Raw genomic sequence first — 13473 nt, forward strand, 5'->3', positions numbered from 1 at the left:
GCAAATGTGTGCAAAATCAACCGAAATTTAGGGGAGTTATTGACATTAATTCTGATTCCCACACTGTCTCATGGTATTTTTGAACGCGAGAATTTCCGAGACTATAAAAGGGAGAGCTATCCGATCCAAATCGAACAATTTTTAAAGGAGTTATATACTTTGTATTCTCCTTCACTTAACATATACAAAAGTATGCAAAATTTTTTTGAGAATCTGTTCTTTGAAAGGTTAAAGTGTGGGTCGAAAAGATGAGTACCTCAAACAGTAGATTATAGCCATCCTTTCTTGTTTAAGCTTGAAGGATGGCACACTATGGATTCTATTTTGGGCGAACTGATCCGATCTAAAAAATTTAAAAACAAGAAAGGAAAGCTAACTTCGGGCGGAGCCGAAGTTGATATACCCTTGCAGTTCCGTCGCAGTCCGCTAGGTGGCGCCACGCATCTTATATTATTAGATATATAGAAGATCGTATATAGTCGGCCGATCCTTATGAAATTTGGCAAATCAGATTATTTTGTCCAAAATAGAATCTGTACCAAGTCCCATCTTTCTAACTTAAAAAACACCAAAGTTATGCCAATTCCGATCGTTGTATGACAGCTATAGGATATAGTCGGCCGATCCTTATGAAATTTTGTACACAAGATATTTTGGTCAAATATAACATGTGTGGAAAGTCCCAACCCTCTAACTTAAAAAACACCAAAGTTATGGCATTTCCGATCAATCAGTTATATGGCAGCTATAGGATATAGTCGACCGATCCCGGCCGTTCCGACTTATATACTGCCTGCAAAGGAAAGAAGGGTGTGTGCAAAGTTTCAACTCGATAGCTTTAAAACTGAGAGACTAGTTTGCGTAGAAACGGACAGACGGACAGACGGACAGACGGACAGACGGACAGACGGACATGCTCATATCGACTCAGGAGGTGATCCTGATCAAGAATATATATACTTTATAGGGTCGGAGATGTCTCCTTCACTGCGTTGCACACTTTTGACCAAAATTATAATACCCTCTGCAAGGGTATAAAAATCGGCACACAATATATTATAGATAACTATTAGAGTTAGGTAAGCAATATTTCCGTCAATTAAATAGGAGTTTTTAATCTTATTTTTTCAATAAGAACTCCTATGTATAAACTATGGTTTTGAGGAGCCTAATGGTTATGCAACAAGTGAAATTCTGCGAGGAGCTATTTTTCCATCGGCCAGATACTTATATTGCAAAAGAAAGTTGTAATCCTAGAACAGTCAACAGTACAACACTTTTAAATCGCGTAGATAAAGAAAAACTTAAAATACTGATACTGATTATATTGAAAAAACAATTTATGAGTATGAGCATGCAGAGACCTCAAGGAAAGATCCAAACCGGATGCATGCGACGCATTCAATGATATCGATTGAAAAGTAATGGAACAAATCAATTGGAACGTTGTCTTTCAGGTTTTATAACACTCAATTGGTAGCTACACCAGTAATGCTACTTAGATTACAAACAATTGATGCGTATCTACATCTGGAAAAACGGGGCTTATCTTTCAGTCATATTAGTTTATTTAATCTAAAAACTTACGAAATATAGTTAGATATATTCCTTATACAGAGAGAAAATAGATCGCATAACTTAAAATTTTAAAAAGTATTGCATTTTATTTAGAATTTGTTTTTATTTTCAGTTTCCTTTTTGTTTGTGACAATTCCACAACCTTGCTATTAATTATGACTTTGTGAATAATAATTTAAAATTTAAACGAGATGTTCCATAGTACGTTTATCACACATAAATATTTTTTTATCTGAGAAACCCTTACCTTTTTATACTTTTTTGAAAGCTAACTTGAACTGAGCTTCATTCATGGAAGTATTCATGCAAAGTCTTATAACTTATATAACCTTTTGCATACATCTACACTACTACAATATACTCTTTTTCTCCAGGAGTACCTGGTATAAATTTATGGAATTTATAAGACGGTTTTTATCACTGGTTAAGTATGTTACTTTTCTGTGTGGCAGAAAAAAAAATCTGGCCTTAAATAGTCGCATTTCCACTTCTATTTGTCTAGTATTAGTACATCATAATCAAGAAAAAAAACATAATTAAAAGTTTAGAAAGTACTATAATTAGAAAACCTCTTTAAACCCTATTTTTTGCCGCTGTGTAGGTGGCACACATTGAGCTTAGTGACCAGTTGAATTGGGTGCCGGTTTAATGCAATTCGAAATATGTAAAGCAACAGCCCCCACCCACATGGGTGTTCTATGATGGGATCGGATGGGGTCCAACCCCTACCACAGCAGGCGAGGTGTCTTCCAGCGTGGGGCACTCAGAGCTCTGCGCTTAGTTACAAATCTGTCGCGTCTGGTGACAAAGTGGTTGGCGCAACGCTTGAGTGCAACTTAGAGTGGCAAGAAATCCCGTGCGAGACTTATCAGACTCTCTTACAGATCCGGATTTGTGCCAACTATTCGTCATTGCAATCGTTATGAGTTCGGTGGGTTGAGGAGAACTTGACCAGAACAGATCTGGAAAAGATTACGGTTCAATAAGAGGAATGTCAACCTCTAGAATCTGATTGAACACTTTTTTGTTTTTTTTTTTTGTGAAACCCCTTGAAATCTTTAATCTAGTACTTGTGTATCACTTGCTAACATTTCAGCTTAAACAAATTAAAGAGCTGAGTCCGGAGGAGCGTCAAGATTTCGTTGAGTCTTTTGATTTGGTTTTCTGTGACTGCGATGGTAAGGGATTCCTAGCCCCCTGATAGTTTCCATTACAAAAAGATCCATATCCACAGGAGTCGTGTGGTATCCTCTTCGCGAATTTATCCCCAGATCAGCGGAAGCCCTGACTAATTTGGAACGTCATGGAAAGAAAGTTACATTTGTAACTAACAACAGCATTATTTCTGTAAAGGATCATATAGAAAAGTTTTCTAAACAGGGACAGCTATTAGTACACGAGGTAAGTATTTCTAATAAAATTATCATTATATCCAGTCCCCGTAAGGTAAAAAGTATGAACATTTATGTAAAATGGTACTGACAAAAGCAATCTATAAAATATTATAGTCAAAACAAATTAATATATCACATAAGGTCATTTTTCTATAACAGGAATCTAATCATTTTATAGTTAGTGTATATTTTGAATATTATTCTTAGTACATTTTTTTAATATATTAATATATCCCCATTCCAAAATAGAAAAATAGATACTCAGAGTTACCTTGTGATAATTGAAATTGCGATCTTCATTTTGCAATATTTTTATTTATTGTTATGAGTAATTATTGTGTGTTTTAAAAAACCTTAATTTAAATTTGATTTTGTATTTAACTTTCCTCATCAGGACCAAATAGTCCACCCTGCTCAGACCATTTGCGACCATTTAAAGTCAATCAACTTCACGGGAGCTATATATTGCCTTGCCACCAATTCTTTTAGAAAGGTTCTGACGGACGCAGGATTCCAGTTGGCCGAAGAGGTGAGTATCCAAAAGTCACCTCCAAACTGATCACTGATCGGGGTCGCCAATGTAGTTCGGCAGTGTGATCAAGACTCTCAAGGATCTTAACGAGGCTATATATGGCGGAGATCCTGCCCAGGCAGTCGTCATCGATGTGGACTTCAACTTGTCGGCTGCTAAGATGATGCGGGCTCACGTCCAACTCCAAAACCCAGAGTGTCTGTTCCTGGCCGGAGCTGCAGATGCTTTGATACCTTTTGGAAAAGGCGAGATTATTGGTGAGTCTTTAAAGAATTTTGTAAAAAATATAAAGAACATTTGGACTTCTAATGTGAAATCTCCCGCATGAGATATATTGTAAAAAGGTACACTAGTTCTTACTAGTTTATTTTACTGAACTGAAAATAGCCGTGCTTACTTTTTTTTGGTATTTCAGTAGTAAAAAACTACTGGAATAGCCGTGCTTACTTTTTTGGGTAAATATTTATAATTATATTTTTATACTTATATTTATAATTATAATATATTATTTTATTAATTTGTTTATTTAATATACTAAAATTACTGCAACTAATCCTGTTCTAATGCAGGTCCCGGAGCGTTCATCGATGTCGTAACTCAAGCCGTGGGCCGCCAGCCTATAACTCTCGGAAAGCCCGGAAAAGAACTGCGAAAGGTGCTATTGGAGCGCTATCCGGATATCCCGGCGAGTCGCATTCTTTTCGTTGGCGACAGCTTGACAAGCGACATTGAATTCGCTCGCGCCAGTGGCTACCAGACTCTGCTCGTCCTTACCGGCGGGACGAAGTTGGAGGACGTGGAGTCTCTACCGTCGGGGCATCCTCAGTTGCCGGACTATTTGGCTGATTTTTTGGGTGATTTGGCAGATATTTAATAATTATTTATGATTTTTTTGTCACATCGTTTATTTAATGTTACATATTCAATATAATAAACTAATTATGTGAATATTTAATGGAAAATAATAATTAGTTATCTGATTTTAAATACCCAATAACAGATTTGACATTTATTTTAATGTTGTTTTCTTTCTTTTTGAGTTATTCTTAAGTTATAAGTTAAGAAAGCTTTTGAAAGTATCCTTAATATTTGAAGGATTATAATCATCATTAATATGATGATTCATTTTAATGATAATTATCATTAAAATAAACAAATTATATTTGCAACTATCTAACGAAGGCACAAATAATAGATGTTTTTCCAATGAAACAAACTTGTATTCACAGCCCCATATAACAGGAAAGAAACTACAGAGGGTCTCGAAGTAGCTTGATAAGAAGAACTCCAAAATAATACATTTTGTTGCTTCAAATTTTTTGTTTCTGATTCATAAGAAATTTCACGGAAATTTCTTTACATCCGATAACATTATTTATTTTTTCTTGTTGGTCCGACCTTTCGAAGCACTTTCTTAAGGGGGCAGGATGATTTCCGAGGCTGAAAAAAGCAGATTTTTGCAATTTTTTTTTTCATTTCTGAGTGAATATAATTATTCAATTTTTTTACTCAATAAATGGCCATATTTGGAGAGTATCTAGAAATTTTTTTGTTAAGAAATAATTATTATTTATCCCGTGACGGGATAATTAGCCGAAAGCCGGAGTAGCTTCAAAAAATTGTTATCTTGCGGTGTGTTAAATCTGGCCTTACAGTGTTATCGGAAATAAAAAAATGTTAATTATTTTTTTTAAATATAAGTTTCTTGTGCGGATGAACGAAGCAATATTGAAAAATATGCGATTTTTAATTTTTGGAGCGGGTGTAAAAATCATCTCATTATTGCCCGTAAAAATGGTAAAAAATTGTATTTTTTTTTAAATCGCATTGATCGTTCATCCGCAAGTATTTATTGTATAAAAGATGTGTGAAAAATTTTAATTAGATCCGAGCATTACTTTCGAGTTACGTCTAAAGTTTTAAAAGCAATTGAAAGTATATGGATAGAAAGTAACTAGATAATCGGTATCTCAGCGAGTTTTAGTCCGATCGACATGAAACTTTCACAGGATATTCCTGAGATAATGTTCTATTGTATAAAAAATTAAAAAAAAATTTTTTTTTAAGTTTCAAACCATTCTGCCCCCTTAAGATTTCTGTTGATATTGTGTTCAATACTTGAGCAGCAGGTGTTTCTAATCATCTGGTAAAGTGTTCCCTGAATATAATCCCCTGATAAACTATTTTGTTGTGCTTTTACTAGGTTTGTCTGTTTATTTATTGGGTGAGTGTTTATAGAAGTTTATATTAAATATTATAGATTAACCTAGTATACATATTCTATATATTTTGTGAGTCATATAAGAATAATACAGTGCCGAAGACATTAGTTTATAAAGTCTATTTTGTATTTTTTTCCAGCTATGGACCAAAGGCTTGAAGAACAATATTTGAAAAGTTTTTAACAATTTTAAATTAATAAAAACACAAGGAAAATTAAAGCATACAAAAATCAATAACAAAGCTATAAGATCCAATTCTACTTGTAAGCGGATGATTTCCGGCAATATCTTATGATTTGTTCGTATCCTTTGGCCTCTTCTACTATCGATTTATAAAAAAAATAATAATAAAATAAGGGATATATTTTTAATAATAACAGATAAGTTAGCCCAATTTCCTCATATAAAGCAAAGGTATTGCCGACTTTTGCGGTCATTCTAAAAATGTGACTTTCGCGACTGGCCGAGGATCTGAGCCACATCCGCCAAGGAGTCCGCGTAGTAGTCCGGAATGTGGCTGGGATCCGTCTCTGAACGGAGCTGTTCAAGAGTGCAGCCGCCGGAGAGGACGAGCAGGGTTTGAAAGCCGCACTGCCGTCCGAAAACAATGTCCTGGGCCATCATATCCCCAACCATAAGCACCCGGTCCGACTGGTCGATCTTGTATTTCTCGACGAGCAGCTTGCCCAGTTCGCGTCCCGGCTTACCCACCGTGATGGGCTTCCTCCCGCTGGCCTCCAACAGGATGTTGGTGAATGCCCCTGGTCCAATGATATTAACTCCCTTGCCAATGGGCAGAAAGCGGTCGGTGGCGCCTTCCATGAAAAGGCACTCCGGGTTCCGGAGGTACAACTGGGCCCGCAGCAACTTCGTAGAGCTCATGTTGAAGTCCACATCAATGATGACGGCATTTACTGGCTGCTGGTCGAATATCTTCTTGGCCAGGCTTTGGAAGTTTTCATCAATAATTTCATTTGGCTGGAAAGAAGGATATGGTTAGTTGATTTTGTGGCGAAGAAATTGGCCTTTCTAGCTTTTATCTCACGCTTAAAATCTCGCTTTTAGATGCTTTTATCTCATTAGAATAAGAATCCTACCCAAAAACAGAGTTTCTTATGGAACTTACTTATACAAATCTAAATATCTAATACAACGTAGGTTTTCTATATACATAGGTTATCATATAAATCAACTGTGACACGGTAAAATACCGGTGACAGAAAGTCATGTCACGCCTAAAATATCTGATACCAATATTGGTGATGAAAAATTCAATATACAATTTGTAATATACAGCAAATATTTGGCTAAAGGTTCCGACGCTAGACAAACCTGCATGCCGAGATTCTAATTTTCCTTTTAAAATGTTTCGATTGTCGTGTGGGTCTTAATAAGATAAATATATGAAAGATACATAAATTGACTCACAAACCTTCAAATCTTAAATTGTCTTCTTTTCTTATTAAAACCACATCTCTTTTCTTATTAAACTATTAAAACCTTCAAAAAATAAATACAATGGCACCTTTTTTAGCTTTTAGAAAAAGCGCTTTAGCTGTTTGATGGATGACATACCCCATCAATTAGCTGAAATCCTGCCTCCCGTAATACCGCCTTAAAAGGCGGACTGGCGATGATATAGATGAGACCCTGGAAGTTAATTTGGCGCAGGTAGTCTACAGTGTTCTGGGACGGGTGCGTAATCTGCTCCGGTCGCACTGACATTCCAATCTTTTCGAAGTGACGAACGGCTTGTTCAACAGTGCGAACGCTATTATTGGTGACGAAAGTCAGTTCCTTTCCGGTCTTTTCAAGGGCCACAAATGCCTCCGGTGCCCCGGGGATCGTGTTGTACATGTTCCAGATGACGCCATCAATATCACTGACCACCCGGTCGAAGGAACCGAGGAATTTCTTTTGCTGCTCTTCACTCAGGTGCAGGATATGCTGCGGGTGGGACTGTCAATTAGATCGAAAACTTTTATTAAAATTGGTAACGGATTTATGGATAACTTTTACAAATTAGATTTACATATCAATTTATTAACATTAAATATCAAGCTATTAATAATATTCCCAAATTATTTTAGAATTAAAAGTATGTAAGTATATAAACACGCATATGTCATACAAAATGATTCATGCATACTTATAAATTGTTATTTACTTTCATAAAAAGTACAAAAAATAAACAAAGTTCCATTTTCCTTGAAGTGCTATTACGTTACTCTTATTTGACTTATATTTATTGCGGAATTTGATGATTTTTTAAATTCTGGGATTTCCCTAAAAATAATAAAAGTAATTCAAATTGTTCATTACATCATTCATTTTGGTTTTCAGAGAAGGTTAAATATATTTAAGGAGATTTTTTGCTGTTGGCCTGTGATATCAGACCCAAATACATATACATATGTAATCAGAATCAGAATGTTAATCAGAATCACCTCTTGAGTCGAGACAAGCATGTCCGTCTGTCCGTATATCTGGTTCTACCCGCACTAGTTTTCAAGCATACATCCTTTTTTTAAGTTAGAAGGTTGGGACTTTGTTTGGATTATACTTTTGATCACTAATCACTTTTCGGCACTAATCCGATCTAACAAATTTCATAAAGATAGGCATACTATATCCTATATCCTATATATCCTAATGATTTGGAACCCCAAACCTTTGTTGTTTTTTAAGATAGCAGCTTGGAACTTATTTCATTTTAAATGACCGCATTATCTGTTTTACAAAATTTCTTAAGAATCGGCCGATCTTAAAGCCTGTATATTATAGCCTCCATATAATGGAACTTTTGGAAATGTCACAACATTGGTGTTTTTGAAGATAGAATGTTGAGAAAATTTTTGGTATTTTTTTGTAAGAAATGGTTTTGTTAATTAAATTTTTAAAGGGATAACAAAACAACCTACAATGGTGATAAAGTATCGATGTTTCTAAATAAATAAAAACAAAAAAAAAAAAAAAAACCATTGATTCATCGGTTTTAATTCCACCTCTAGATAATACCATATTAGCAGAATTTTCCATATAAACAATACAAATACTGTTTGGTATTTTTTAGGCCCATACTGATGGTTTTGTTTCAAGGTTGAATTTTGTTTGCTTTGTTTTTGTCCGATTTTCTTTGGCCTTAAAATCTTGACTAATTGAAATAAACCATCTTTAAGTGAGCTGAAGGGCTGTGAGACATCCGACGAGCCGCTGAACCCGGCGGCACGAGCGAACTCTGTTCGCAGGAGCTTAGGAATTGCTGCGCCCGTACCCAATCCGATCGATAAATGGGGGCCGAACACTCGCAGCAGCGAATCGAAGTCGATGGACACGAGATCCTCGATGGCCGCCAGTCACAAGGCACTGGCATGGGCGTAGGGCCAGGGCCGACATTGGCCGCAGGCACAGGCTCACTAGGCGATGGCAGCGCCATGGTTCTGGCAGCAGCGGCTGCGACGGCGGCGGCCAACAAGCGACGGGGAGCTGGCCGACAGGCGAGTGGTGCACTACCCGGACCCGCCAGCATTATGATAGCAAGCAAGCAGATCATCGCAGAGGCCGCATCCCCCGGTAGCACAGAGCTGAGTAGGCCTCCGTCGCCGCCACTGAGCGTCTGCTCCGATCTGCCCTACGTGTCGTACACGGATCGGCCCATCGGGGACTCGCCAAAGATACGCAGCAAGCCGGCGCACATGCTGCAGCAAAACAGTGCTCTGCGCGCGGCTGCCAGGAAATCCCATCCAGGTGGCTTTACCAGCTCCATTAAGCCAAAGCGGCCTCAGTCGACGGCCTCCAGTCACAACATTGTTATAGTGCGACCCGGGGCCATCGACGCTGGCGAGGATGTGGACCAGGACTTGGCTCGGCTGCGCAACATTCCGCAGTTCCTTCCCGTGCTACGCGAGTCCATCACCTCGGCAACATACACGCGCGATGCAGAGATCCTGGAGCGTCTGCACTCGCAGCACCTGGTGAATATCTGTACTCGCATGCAGACACACCTGAATCTGTGCGCCAACTACGTGTCCAGCGAACAAAACCACCTAGTCGAGCGCACCAAAGTGGTCAGCAACTCGATCACCACCTTGTTCGCCAGCTTCGTGGACATGCAGAAGACGTACGCCTCGTACGCGGAGCAGTTCGTCAAGATCCGGAACGTTTCCCACCAGCTCAGCCGCTGCAATTCGCTGCTGCACGAGAATATCGCCAGCCTCGAAGCCATCAACAATTTCCTCGACGACGAAGACCGCCTGGAGCCCTTCGTCTGGCGAACTGACGACAACAAGCTGAGGGGCGAGGCGGAGGGAGCCGCCGGGGGCAACAGCAGCCGTTTGTGGCGACTATAGGGAAGGGACTACTATTAAATAATTTAAAATAATTACTACAATGTGAATATTAATCTGTTATTGATTCCCGCATTCGCGACTATTTATTAGTAAATTAAACAATCAAAAAGTCTACTGTTTCATTATTTATTATAGTATTATTATTATATATTATTATTTATAGTATTTCTAGAACATTTTACACTTATATCAGACGTAAAATGATGAGAACGGTAACATATCACTTGTTATATTAGTCAGAAATATTGTATTCATTAAGAGGGTTAACACTTTTTTTTCGCGTATTCAAAAACATATTTTTTGTATTAATGTTGAAAAATCTGTTGAAGGTTGTGCAACATTTTAAATATCTCCAAAAAACACTTTCAGAGACAAAGTCAAAATAAATGGCGTTCTTTAGCTCCCAACCATGTTTTGAAAATCGGTCGACACGATTTCTTTAAAATTACTCAACCGATTTTTATAAAGCAGGCCTTCAAAAAACACCCAACTTGATTACTCAGTTATAATATTTTTTTGTAAAAACATCTGCCAAAAATGCAATTTTAATTATTTTGTCTTTTTCTTAGTTTATTGACGGGTTTAATTTCCGAGATACAATGTTGTCAGCGCGAATGCACCTCTTTTTTGATAGAAAAGTTTTTGATTTTTTATTAAAAAATTTAAATTAATTTATGTATCTATGAGTATCCTTCCTATGATGAGTACTTTTCGAATTTTGGCCCGCAAGCGCATGTAACCCCTTGATATGGCAGAATAACTACTCTACATATATCTTTCCTGTTCATTTTCACTAAAATGTTTAAATCGTGGCATACTGCCTTGTCTTTAGGAGTAAGATTAAGTATGTAGTTAACAATTGCTAAGAGGCATAGATTGACGATAGGACCCTCTCAATGTCCTCCGCTGGTATTTAAGTCCTGAAAGAATAGGCAACCTCTCCGCCACTCAACTGCCTAGCACCCCATCCCATTTCCTAGCCAAGTAAATCAAGCAACTCCCAGTTAATGAAACAAGCACGAGTTTTAAACAATTAGATAGCTTTAAAGCACATTTATACAATTTATACATTCGTCTAGATCTAAAGTGAATTCTAGCTAAAAGTAAATATCGCACATAGATAAACATTCATAAATTTCCGACTAGGCGGAGCAAATGTGGAACATTTGAGTTGTGGTTTGGTTAATGCATGAACAACGAATTATACACAAAGTATGTACACACGACATGCAAATGTAACGCGATAGTAGTGTGGTAAAGTCAAGTCTGCGATGTTATCACTGGTGGAGACATTCAGGCTAGGTGGTGATCGGCCCGTCGAGGAAACCATTTGTGGGGATGAAACGGGAGTTATGAAATGCAGATCTCACAAAACGCTGAGACGGGAGCCGCCAGGATCGATTGGCTCCGTTGACTCCGCCCGAGTAACTGCGCCGAGGCAGTGCCCGCACCAGCTTCACGAGGGTCAGGCAACAGAGGAGCAGATTGCCGACAGAACAGAGCAGAACGGCGCCATGGGCGCAGGGGACGGCCGCCGATAGTATGGGGTGCAGGGGAAGTAATTGCTAGCGCTGCAGGTAACAGCTCCAGTAGACCAGCAGCATGAGCAGCATGTTGGCACAACTTATGTTCTAGAAGAGCTTCTGCATGTGAATGCGGTCCTGAACGTTGCGGGCGTGCTGCTGCTCCTCAATTGACTTGAGCTCTTTGGTCACCGTTGATCTGAGGCTGGGGTCCAAAGCCAGGGCGTCGATGAAGTCGCGACGTGCCTGCGTCGGATTCCAGGCGCCGGCATGGGCCTTGGCTCTCCGGAACAAGGCTTTCACATTGCGTGGATCCAAGTTGAGCACTTCGTTGCAGTGTTCGATGACGGCGTAAAAGTCTCCCGCGATGAGTCGGCACTGTGAGTAGTTCAGCAGCAGTGGTATCTTGATGGCAGCAAGCTCTTCCCACTCGGAGTCATGGGGCTTCTCCTTCAGCAGCAACTGTTCGATGATGCCCACAGCTTCGCTGTAGCACTTCTCCGCCTCCGCAAAGCGACTCGCCTTGTAAAATGCATTTCCTCGCTCGCGCAGCCTGGTGGTGGCCAGCATCTTCTCCTCGTCCGACATCTGCCAACGGTCCTTTTCGTACTGCTCCGGCAGCTCAATGGAGATTATCTCAAAGATGAACTCGAGGTCGATGGGGTGCTGCAACAGATCGTCCAGGTCCGGGTAGCCGATGCCCTCGTTCTGTAGGGTCATGCCACAGCAATGGCGCCTCTCCTCGGGCTTTTTTCCAATGTCTCGCAGTGTTTTCGAGATGAACGGATACTGGGCGCAAAGCTGAAATAAATGGGATATCTCACTAATAGTTTCTTGGATATTAAATTATAATAAAATATAAACAAATTATACTTTTCTGTTATATCTATCTATTTAAAGTACTTTTAGTAACTTAACAAAATAAATAATTTTAGTACAAAGAACCAAAGGTATTTGCTCGAATGGCAAGTGTATAACTGCTAGTGCTATTAGTTTTTGGATCAAATATGAAACAAAATTACAAAAAAAAAAAAACAAAAAATATTTTATAAATGAGTAATATTAATAATAAAGTTTTTCGAAAAATGCAATAAAAAAATATACTTGATGTATTCCGTACCGATTTGTGTACTGTAAACTTGGCCACCTCGTTGAGCGACATCTGCTGCACCATCACCTCCCAGATCTCCAGCTTGAACTTCTTGCCCATCACAAGCTCCATCGGCTTGCACATATTGCGGCTGTCGTCCAAGATGCGGGGGTCGCCCACCTTGCGCGTCTGGAAGTGAAACTTCACCTGCAAGCAAAAGGGGAGGGTTGATTAGAACACCACCACCCACACGGACGGCCTTGGCCCAAATGTAATGGTTGGACCACTGCTATCGCTCCGCTGCCCAAAACGCAACAGTTGTAGCCTTGCCGTATTTGGGCGGATGGCTCACCCTGGTGCCTGGCTTCAGCTCGATGTACGCATTGCCCGGGTGAAGGATTTCCTTGCGAATGGGTTTCATCTTGTTCTGCTCCTCCATCTCCAGGCGCATAAACACTCAGAACAGGTAAAAGTAATCAACACAACTTCTCCCCGCAGCAAAGCAATAAATGGGGTTGATGGCAGTGTGGCCACCCTACCGATATTTTTTGCCAAACCAGACAAACCGTCACTTCGGACAGAGTCCCAAAAAATAATACAGTTTTATCTATTCAAAATACTTATATTCCACAACAAACTTTACATTAATAAAGTAGGGAGCATGCTAGAAGTTAGAAGAAACAAGTATAAGTTTGAAATTTTTTTGAAATTTTGAAGCTTTGGGACAACGAGAAGCGTGGCAACAGAGTCTTTCAAAAAGGAAGATTCTCCTAATCTTATTTAAA

At 39.1% G+C, this 13473-nt stretch overlaps 4 protein-coding genes across 4 annotated transcripts; 2 read left to right on the forward strand and 2 right to left on the reverse strand.

Moving 5' to 3' along the window:
- The first annotated feature begins 2344 nt into the window (after positions 1-2344).
- Positions 2345-4466, forward strand: LOC6504267 (4-nitrophenylphosphatase). The gene is made up of 6 exons (XM_001967340.4): positions 2345-2509; positions 2675-2756; positions 2813-2979; positions 3367-3501; positions 3557-3761; positions 4074-4466. The coding sequence occupies exons 1-6, from the start codon at positions 2501-2503 to the stop codon at positions 4376-4378; spliced, it is 903 nt and encodes a 300-aa protein (XP_001967376.2). The 5' UTR covers positions 2345-2500; the 3' UTR covers positions 4379-4466.
- A 1203-nt stretch (positions 4467-5669) lies between these two features.
- LOC6504250 (chronophin) lies at positions 5670-8619 on the reverse strand. Its single transcript, XM_032452953.2, has 3 exons — positions 8174-8619; positions 7302-7685; positions 5670-6704 (listed from the first exon to the last, which is right to left on the reverse strand). The coding sequence occupies exons 1-3, from the start codon at positions 8192-8194 to the stop codon at positions 6165-6167; spliced, it is 945 nt and encodes a 314-aa protein (XP_032308844.1). The 5' UTR covers positions 8195-8619; the 3' UTR covers positions 5670-6164.
- A 163-nt stretch (positions 8620-8782) lies between these two features.
- On the forward strand, positions 8783-10189 carry LOC6504268 (BLOC-1-related complex subunit 5). Its single transcript, XM_001967342.4, has one exon. The coding sequence runs from the start codon at positions 9017-9019 to the stop codon at positions 10073-10075; it is 1059 nt and encodes a 352-aa protein (XP_001967378.1). The 5' UTR covers positions 8783-9016; the 3' UTR covers positions 10076-10189.
- Positions 10190-11098: 909 nt separating this feature from the next.
- Positions 11099-13231, reverse strand: LOC6504249 (AH receptor-interacting protein). Its single transcript, XM_001967344.4, is given in 3 exon segments — positions 11099-12399; positions 12719-12895; positions 13041-13231. Coding segments are annotated over 3 exon segments (1302 nt in total). The 5' UTR covers positions 13140-13231; the 3' UTR covers positions 11099-11373.
- Between the last annotated feature and the right edge of the window lie 242 nt (positions 13232-13473).

The sequence above is a fragment of the Drosophila ananassae genome, chromosome XR, assembly GCF_017639315.1.
Source record: "Drosophila ananassae strain 14024-0371.13 chromosome XR, ASM1763931v2, whole genome shotgun sequence".
NCBI lineage: Eukaryota > Metazoa > Arthropoda > Insecta > Diptera > Drosophilidae > Drosophila > Drosophila ananassae.

What these genes read in the sequence shown, in the direction of transcription:
- LOC6504267 (XM_001967340.4), top strand. An exon ending in GGTTTTCTGTGACTGCGATG is followed by an intron (nt 2,757 to 2,812) that starts GTAAGGGATTCC and finishes CCATATCCACAG; the next exon opens with GAGTCGTGTGGTATCCTCTT. An exon ending in GATTCCAGTTGGCCGAAGAG is followed by an intron (nt 3,502 to 3,556) that starts GTGAGTATCCAA and finishes TCGCCAATGTAG; the next exon opens with TTCGGCAGTGTGATCAAGAC.
- LOC6504268 (XM_001967342.4), top strand. Translation starts at nt 9,017, where the DNA reads ATGGGGGCCGAACACTCGCAGCAGCGAATCGAAGTCGATGGACACGAG.
- LOC6504250 (XM_032452953.2), bottom strand. Translation starts at nt 8,194, where the DNA reads ATGCTTGTCTCGACTCAAGAG. An exon ending in TGCTTGTCTCGACTCAAGAG is followed by an intron (nt 7,686 to 8,173) that starts GTGATTCTGATT and finishes TCTAATTGACAG; the next exon opens with TCCCACCCGCAGCATATCCT. An exon ending in GATTTCAGCTAATTGATGGG is followed by an intron (nt 6,705 to 7,301) that starts GTATGTCATCCA and finishes CCTTCTTTCCAG; the next exon opens with CCAAATGAAATTATTGATGA.